The following is a 9,926-nucleotide window of genomic DNA, read 5'->3' on the forward strand; positions in this document are numbered from 1 at the left end:
CTACTAGAATTCGCCAATGAGTCTGGTAAAGTTGCAGAACAAAATTAATTCACAGAAATCTCTTGCATTCCTATACATTAACAACAAAAGAGCAGAAAGAGGAATTAAGGAAACAATCCCATTTACCATCACATCAAAGAGAATAAAATACCTAGGAATAAACCTCCCTAAAGAGGCAAAGGACCCTTATTCTAAAAACTTGAAGACATGGATGAAGGAAGTCAAAGATGATACAAATAGATGGAAAGATATATTATGTTCTTGGATTGGAGGAATCAATATTGTCAAAGTCAATCTACAGATTCACTACAACCCCTCTTAAATTACCAATGGCAGAGTTCCCATAGTGGCTCAGCAGAAAAGAATCTGACTAGAATCCATGAGGATACAGGTGTGATCCCTGGCCTCACTCAGTGGGTTAAGGATCTAGCATTGCCAGGAGCTGTGGTGTAGATTGCAGATGTGCCTCGGATCTGGCATTGTGGCTGTAGTGAAGGCCGGTGGCTATAGCTCCTATTCAGCCTCTGGCCTAGGAACCTCCATATGCAATGGGTGCAGCCCTAAAAGAAAAGAAAACACACACACACAAACAAATTACCAATGGCATTTTTCATGGAAGTAGAACAAAATTTTAAAAATTTGTCTGGAAACACAAAAGACCCCGAATAACTAAAACAGTCTTAAGAAAAAAGGAGCTGGAAGAGTCAGCCTCCCCAGCTTAAGACAATACTACAAAGCTACAGTCATAAAAACAGTATGGCACTGGCACAAAAACAGACACATAGATCACTGGAATGGGATACAAAGCCCAGAAATAAACCCATGCATCTATGGTCAACGAATCTACGACAAAGGAGGCAAGAACATACAATGAAGAAAAGACAGTCTCTTCAATAAGTGGTGCTGGGGAAACTGGACAGCTACATGTAGAAGAATGAAATTAGAACAGCATACACAAAAATGAACTAATAGCATACACAAAAATGAACTCAAAATGAACTAAAGACCTAAATACAAGACCAGATACTATGAAACTTAGAGGAAAATATAGGCAGACCATTCTTTGGCATAAACTGCAACAGTTACCTTTTCAGATCAACCTCCTAGAGTAATGAAAATAAAAGCAAAAATAAATGAGACCTAATTAAACTTAAAAAGCTATTGCACAGCAAAAGAAACCGTTTAAGAAATGAAAAGACAGCCCACAGAATGGGAGAAAATCTTTGCAAAAGAAGCAACCGACAAGGGATTAATCTCCAAAATATAAAAACATCTCATGCAGCTTTACCAAACAAACAGCCCACCCAGTCAAAAAAAAAGGTCAGAAGATCTAAATATAGACATTTATCTAAAGACAGACAGATGGCCAAAAAGCCCAAGTTACTTGTAGATAAGGTAACAAGGACCTACTGTATAGCACAGGGAAATTTATTCAGTACACTCTAATAACCTATATGGGAGAAGTATTTGAAAAGGGATGGATGCATGTGTATATAAAATGTGTATATAAAATATATACATAAAACTGATTCACTTTGCTGTACACCTGAAACTAACACAACATTGTATGTCAACTATACTTCAAAAAAATTTTTTTAAAAAGGAAAGCATTCTCAAACAAGATTCCAAAAAAGCCAACAATAAAAGACTGATAAATTTGATTACATCTAAACTACATTTCAGCATAATAGAAATGACCACAAACAATGTTAAGAGAAACTAGAAAACATACTTGCAGCATATACTACACATAATATAAAATAATTCCCATTTTAAAAAACTCATTTGAAAGAGACATACCTAGTAGAGGAAGGGTCAGGTAGATTAATAGGGCATTTCAGAAGAGGAAATCACTGGTGTTCAATAAACACAGCAAGGAATTCAGCTCCCCTGGTAATCAAGGAAATGCAAATTAAAGCAACAAGTAAGATCCAATTTTTCACCCATCAGATTGGCAAAAGCTAAACTTTAAAATGATGAGGATGGAGTTCCTGTCGTAGCTCAGTGAAACAAATCTGACAAGCATCCATGAGGACACAGATTTGATCCTTGGCCTCACTCAGTGGGTTAAGGATCCAGCACTTCACAAAGCTGTGGTGTAGGTCGCAAGATGCAGCTCGGATCTGACATTACTGTGGTGTAGGCCAGCAGTTACAGCTCCGATTCAACCCCTAGCCTGGGAACCTCCGTATGCCACAGATGCAGCCCTAAAAAGACTAAAACAAAATAAAATCATGAGGGGGAAGAAGTATTCTCTTGCTTAGAGGAGTACAGACAGGTAACAACTACTTGGGAGAGAAATTCACCTGTGTCTTTAAAACTGTAAATGGGCATACCTGTGTCCTTGTTCTTCTCTTGGTAAGGTGCTAATCTGTACTGCTGTAATTGTGTGTGTGAGGTACAAACAGCCAGATGAGCATTTACGGGGAAATGAGGAAGTCCAGTCTGCATGCAAATGAAATAATGAGCTGGATTGACATGTACTGATATCCCTAAATTTGGGAAGGCTGTACCCCAAAGTACAACACTTTTTCCTTTAGATTCCCTCTGAAGTTGGGGTGGTAGTTAGGGAGACGTTGGCCTAATTTGTATTACAGAGGTGAGGAAATATCTCTAATGTTTTAATTTCGTGTAAGAATAAATTTAGAAACTGCCTATTTAATACTTTTTGACAGAACAGTGGGCACCCAGGCATCAAAATTCTAGTCTCATTTCTACCATCAAATGGCAACACCACCTCAAACAATTCATTTAATCCATCTGTTTTCTCATCACTCACATGGAAGTTCTGTGCCATCACAGGTTCCTGTAAAATGAAGACAATAGCCTGGCCTGATGAAAAAGTCTGCTGCCCTTCTAAGCCATTTCTATGCATGTGTGTAAAGCAAAGATAACCATATTTTTCCAAAATTTTTATAGAAGGTGCTTATACTTGGAAAGTTTCACTGCAGTGCCAGAAATAATTACCAAATATGAAACTCATTTTGAAAATTCTCTGATTGCATTTTGAACCATATATTTCCATTTTTATTCATATTCTGGAAGTTCAATTTAGCTGTTCAGGATCATTAAAAGTCTTTTTCCAGAGCCTTTCACCACTTTTGCCTTATCCAATGGCCTCTAGTTAAAATTCTCAAATTATTTTTTCCTATTAGATCATCCAACTTGTCCCTAACATCAAATCTTCTACAGCCTTCCCAGGTCTAATTCTGAACCTCTCACTGCATATCAGATAGTGAGCAAAACATCTGGTAAAGCCAATGTGAGAGATTTCATGTTCATCAACAAATGTCACCTTTATGCTAACCTCTCAATCTCTCCCCTTGTCCTGCATTTCATTCATTTTTGTATTCTAGGATAGGTATTAATGCAGTCTCCTTAGCTTCTATGGAAATACATGATGGCAATTTCATTCCAATATATTCAATCCTGTTGTGAATCTGAAAGAGCTTTTTCTCCCCTTTCCAAGATACGGCGCAGTTTCTGCAGGAATGTTGTGTGCCCTTACCACCTTGTCCCAGCAACTGGAGAACGAAAATGCTGTGGATGTTTTCCAGGTTGCAAAAATGATCAATCTTATGAGGCCTGGAGTATTCACAGACATTGTAAGTACTTTGCTTATGGGCGAAACCTGTACAGCATCAATTGAAACTCAGACTCATCCTTTAGAACAGTGGTTCTTAACTGGGAATGATGTTGCCCCAGGTGATATTGGGCACTGTTGGAGACTTTTTTTTTTGTTACAACTGGGGATAGAATGAAGTGAGTAGAGCCTGGGGATGCCGCTCAGCATCCTGCAATGCCTAAGATGGCCCCTCGGAAGGAAAGAATTATCCAGCCCAAGTGTCCAAAGTGCTGAGGTTGATAAACTCTCATTTCTAGAGGATAGTATTCTCTGGTTATAAAATACATATATATATCCTGGAGTTCCCATTGTGGCTCAGCAGGTTAAGAACCCGACTAGTATCCAAGAGGATGTGGGTTCATCTCTGGCCTCGCTCAGTGGGTTAAGCATCTGGCATTGCTGCAAGCCGCAGCTTAGGTCATGGATGTGGGTTGGATCCTATGTTGCTATGGGCTGTGGCTGTGGCATAGGCTGGCAGCTGCAGCTCCAATTCAACCCCTCGCCCAGGAACTTCCATAGGCCACAGGTGCGGCCCTAAAAAGACCAAAAAAAACCAAAACCAAAAACCAAAAAAACATATCCTATTATCTATAGTGAACTATCAACACTGAGAATTCATTCCAGAGAACAGAGATCAAAAGGACACAAAGAAGGCATAGGTCTTGATTATAAAGGATTCCAGAGGATTATTACTACTATTTCTTTTTTTTTTTTTTTTTTTTTGGTCTTTTTGCCATTTCTTGGGCTGCTCCCGCTGCATGTGGAGGTTCCCAGGCTAGGGGTCGAATCAGAGCTGTAGCCACCGGCCTGCGACAGAGCCACAGCAACGCGGGATCCGAGTGGCGTCTGCGACCTACACCACAGCTCACGGCAACGCTGGATCCTTAACCTACTGAGCAAGGCCAAGGATTGCACCTGCAACCTCATGGTTCCTAGTCGGATTCATTAACCACTGAGCCACGATGGGAACTCCCAGAGGATTATTTTTTAAGTTTCTTAGACACATATTCCTGTTTTTCTAGTGTATGAAAACAATATGTATTTTCACAATATGTATTTCCACCTGAGATGAAATGATTAAGCTGTTCTTTGGCTCAAATGGTCTTCCTCTTGTTTTGCAGGAACAATACCAGTTTGTCTATAAAGCAATGCTCAGCTTGGTCAGCACTAAAGAAAATGGAAATGGTCCCATGACAGTGGACAAAAATGGTGCTGTTCTCATTGCAGATGAATCAGACCCTGCCGAGAGCATGGAATCTCTAGTGTGATGGGAATCCAGAAAGGGCACTTACTTTGTAAAACTTCTGAAGACTGAGGACTTTTTTGAGGCCTTTTTTGCCAGACTCTAGGTTATACAATAACCCAGTTACTTTTTTACACTGATAAAAGTTTTGATATTTATTTTTTGCCATTTTATGTCTTAATGGTATCCTACTGAGCATTTGCACCTCTGTTCATTTCACACAGTGAAACGCAACTTTACCTAGTTTGCACTATCGGATCAGTGTTACTGCCTATAATCTAATACTAAAGCAAACCCTGAGGTGACATTCCATGACAACACACATGCTACTTTTTAATTCAGTACAGTGAAGGTCTTTGTTTTGACAGTGAATCTTGATTTCTTTTAATTATTATTATTATTGCTAAAGCAGTTGCAGTCTACTAGCAGGCAATGCTGTACTTTTCCTATCTCCTCTCCTGTTTTTTTAAGGCACTGTTCAATACTGTATGCCTTCTGTATTCTAGTGGAGTGGATGAGCACTGTTTCCTTTTAAAGAACAGCAGGTTTGGGGGAGCTACTAAGAAGGTCTGTCAAGCTCATGGCCTTGAAAGAGTTCCATTTATGATGGTGAAGATATCCATTAAGGAATTAGAAAGTTTAAGAGTTACTTCATGTGAACATCACTTATTAGTTACCAAGTTATATTCATAGCTTAAAAAAATGCCCAATTGTGTCCAAATAAAGGATATCTCTGTATGACAGTTTTCACGGTAGCTCTGTGGACAGTGTGTGTTATTTCCATTTTGACTCTCTGCAACAGATAGACCCCAAAAATCAGGGCCATCTTTTGCAAGGGAGAGATGGCGATATTTTACTGAACTCACTTTCAAAACCCTTGAGTGAATCTCTATCCGTGCTTCATGATTTATAATACCATACCTCACAGCAGGTGGAAAAATGAAAATCTTTGCAAGTGTGTAATTTTGAAACTACACTTCTGAGCAATTGCTATTGAACTTTGAGCAATTGCTAATTGCCCATCTTGCCTCTAAAATATTCCTGTTACTCCTATAGAAATCTACTCTACTACCTATATAGTTAACATTCTTTTCTTTCTTTTTTGCCAAATATTTCATGATAAATCTCCTAATTACAAAGATTCTTCTATTTAGGATTAAACTGAAAATATTGTGTTAGCAAAAGTCCTGGGACTCTCTAGATGCCCACACATGGATAAATCTGATTTGGAGAGAGAAAACGAGAATCTTAAGTAAAAGGTGTGACATTTTCAAATAGTTTTTAGAAGCAGAAGACAGCTTTCTGTTACGTCCTTTAGCTGCCAGAGCAGATACACTTCAGTAAAAGAGGCTGCTCATTGTAACACAGAGCCCAGGGAAATTATTTCTTGGAGCCCTATTCACCCTGCAGTACATGACGAGAAGATGAAGAGCATCAACAAAGAATTTCAGTTCAGCTAGTTAGAAAAATAAGCTACTTACTGAGATCTGTTTCTTCTACTGCGTATTTGCTTTTGATGGACAACTTCGTTCAGAAGTGAAACCATCACCAGAACTCGGCCTGTTAAGAAGAAAAGGGTTTGGGTTATTTTTTTAAATGTAAATAAACTTCTACAAAAAAGTCTACCCTGGCTACTATCATCCTATCTGGATAGGCCTGGAAACTTTCATGATAATCAGCACTGACATTCTGCTAATCTTGAGTTGGCTTTCTGTGAAGTTGGTCAAAGTGGAGCTGAAGGAACAAAGCTGTTAGGAGAGAGGGGCTACAGGCCCCACCCAGGGTTCTAAAGCATAGTTCAACGGAGCTACGTAACATGCCAGGGTTCATCTCACCTTCTCATCACATAGATTCAGCCACACAGAAAGGTCCACTATTCACAAACTGTGCAAACTACGTTGAGAAAAGATGTACAAGTGGCCAAGTTTCCTAATTTGTATGTGCTAGGGGACACTTGACACCTCTGCCTCCCCTCTGTTGCCATCAGAGGTGACACAAGGAAGCTCTGCCTAACACTTAAGAAAAAAAAACTTTAACACAGGAATACTACAACTGCTGGATGGTGAAAGAAATCATGAAGGGAAAGGTTTCACATCATAGCAAGGAGTAGATCCTTTTAGCCAATTAAGTAGGTTAGTTTAGTTGTATAGAGTATTGATATGAGTTAGCTCTTCTCAGTAGAGGGCACAGTGGACTTGACTTCCAGAAGTAACATTTGAGGTGGGGTTCATGGTCCCTCCATAATTTTTTCTTAACAAAAGTAAACACTGGTTACAAGACACGTGGCAAGTATTCCCTTCTGTGCTGTTATAGAGGACTCAGGTCATGAAAATGTATACCCTCCAATTCTGTAACCAGCTCTTACATCAGTATCAGAATCATTATAAAATAGAGGGAGAGCTAGTAAACACATGGAAATATTACAGGGGTGGCTCAGCAGTTCTCTGGGAGCAATGGTGTGTCTATAGCAGGCTGGAACCAAAGTCTTCAAAATCATGACCCAATGAAATTTGAGCAATTGCTATTTGCCCATCTTGCCAAAGTGGTGCAAACACACTTCACAGAAGATAGTTATATTTAGCAGTTCCTCACTTTCACCACACAGTGTATCCTTACTATTATTCTTCATTTTTTATTGCATTTTTCCAGAGGCCAAGAGTTTCAGAGGTAGTGTTTTCTTTTGAGATGTAAGCACATTGCTTAACTACATAACAAGGCTATTAACCACTTGTACTCAGGAGGAAAGGAAATAGCTATTGCAAATCAATGTGTCCTATTTTATAAAAATAAGCTTTGGGGGTATATGAATTTAGCTTTAGGTAAGCAGAATGCACACATCACTCAAAACCGAATTTCGAAAATCAGAACCAGTGGCCATGCTGTACATCAGAAGAAACACACCTTATTTGCCATCAAGAGAACACGTTCTTGCATCCAAAAGCCACAATTTCGTCTTTTATATTAAAGAAAAAAGTTAACTTCTGAAAATTCGAGATGATTAGGATTAAGTGAATAGGTTTTCCTAATTTTTATGTGTGGCACTTTTAGAGTCTATTTCAAGTTGTCAAGTCCAGCAAAGTCAGAGAAGTTTATGATATTTAAGGTCTAGCTGTCAGAGTTTTTAGCCCAGAGTGACATACTGAAACCAACAAATAACCTTAATTATTTTATAATGACACAGCACAACTGCCTTGTTATGAATTTTTTCTTAAATGCATAAATACTGTATTTAAAATTTAAAATATAGATACCAATTTACCAAAGATACATATTACTAATTCTAAGCAAAAAATTTAAGAAAGAAACCCAAACTCATCATAATTTAAGAAATAATAATCCAAATGTAGTTTGTCATAAGAATTTAGCAGTTATACTGGAAAGTGCATTTTCAATTCCTATGTCCTAAAGTTTATGTTCAGATGGTGCCAGTGAATTTTTATATGAAGGGAAAATGCCTGCTTTTTTTTTCCTTTTTTTTTTTTTAACAGCTCTAATTTCACTTACCCCTTTGCGCTTGCCCTTAGTTGCCATTTAACACACAATATTGGCTTTACTTATCTCTAGAAAGAAGGCATGCTACAAATAGGAAGGAATTGTAATAATGATATTTGGCCTCTACTTTGTCTTAGCTGTTAAACTGTTTTTAGTATTTTTGTTAAATATTTGCAAAGGGAAGCATTTTCTACAGAGGATAATTAATTTCAAGAAAAATATCTTGAGTTTTAAGAAATAAACATCTCCAGAAAAGGAGACAGCCGATTTTATAAAATGTCGCAACTCTCCAACATTTGGGGTAGTGACTCCTTTTTTGTTAGGACATTTGAAACTAGTAAGCAGCCATTGTTTCTAAAAAAAAAAAAGAAAAAAAGAAAACTCAGCCTTCGTGTTGATTCATGTTTCTTTCACTTCATTTTGAAATAGCTAAAAGTCATTAAAACTGTAAATATTTTGTTGCTTGGATAAGCATCTCCTGAGAACTTTGTATCTATGGTATATAATCATAGAATTTTATATTTTCATATAAAGCTAATTTTTTTCTAGTTTCAACTCTGTCATAGTTTTTTTTTTTCTTCCTTTGTGGTGGATATGTGAATTCAACTTTCTGTGTATTGAAGTAGCAAGAACCATCTTTGCATTCCAAAAGAATCCAACATGTGTTATTTCTTTGAGGCAGTGATTGTGAAAGTTGGGATTTCTTTTTTAGTTTCATTGACCATTTGTGCAATAGGAATTAGACATAATTAGTCACTGAATACATTCATTGCATTGACCCATTTGGAAAAAGTGTTGTTTTTTTAATTTGTTCAGGGGGAGGGGTTTTGTAACCTGAGATTTTTCCCTTTTTTCTTCTGTTTAAAACTATATCAAATCATTCTATTATAGTGTTATTTAATATGTAAATTGTATTGCTATACATAAAATAAAGTATGGTTTTTGATGTATTCATTCGTGATGAGCATTTCTATGAAAATATCTACATTCAGTAAAATCAAATTACTCATTTCTCTTAACAGATCACATGTATACCCACAGGCCCTTAGTCTTAAGTTTTCATGATAATAAAATGATTTATAGGGAGTTCCCATTGTGGCTCAGCAGTTACGAATCCAACTAGGATCCATGAGGACCCAAGTTTGATCTCTGACTTTGCTCAGTGGGTCAAAGATCCAGCACTGCCACAAGCTATGGTATAGGTCACAGACTCAGTTTGATCCCACATTGCTGGGGCTGTGGTGTAGGCCAGCAGCTGCAGCTCTGATTTGACCCCTAGCTTGGGAACTTCCATATGCAGCACATGCAGCCCTAAAAAGCAATAATAATAATAAAATAATTAAACGGGAGTTCCCGTCATGGCTCAGTGGTTAACAAATCCGACTAGGAACCATGAGGTCAGGGGTTCAATCCCTGGCCTTGGGGTTGGGGATCCGGCGTTGCCGTGAGCTGTGGTGTAGGTCGCAGATGCAGCTCGGATCCCACGTTGCTGTGGCTCTGGCAAAGGCTGGCAGCTACAGCTCTGATTAGACCCCTAGCCTGGGAACCTCCATATGCCATAGATAT

At 38.2% G+C, this 9,926-nt stretch overlaps 1 protein-coding gene across 9 annotated transcripts in view; it reads left to right on the forward strand.

Moving 5' to 3' along the window:
- PTPRG (protein tyrosine phosphatase, receptor type G) overlaps positions 1-9,310 on the forward strand; it is a 737,058-nt gene extending 727,748 nt beyond the window's left edge. For all 9 annotated transcript variants that reach the window (XM_021070772.1, XM_021070771.1, XM_021070773.1 and 6 more), the window contains 2 exons: positions 3,470-3,605; positions 4,747-9,310. In XM_021070772.1, the coding sequence (XP_020926431.1) occupies positions 3,470-3,605; positions 4,747-4,893 (283 nt within the window). In that variant the 3' untranslated portion in view covers positions 4,894-9,310. The remainder of the gene's footprint in view (positions 1-3,469; positions 3,606-4,746) is intronic.

Source organism: Sus scrofa, chromosome 13 (genome assembly GCF_000003025.6).
Source record: "Sus scrofa isolate TJ Tabasco breed Duroc chromosome 13, Sscrofa11.1, whole genome shotgun sequence".
NCBI lineage: Eukaryota > Metazoa > Chordata > Mammalia > Artiodactyla > Suidae > Sus > Sus scrofa.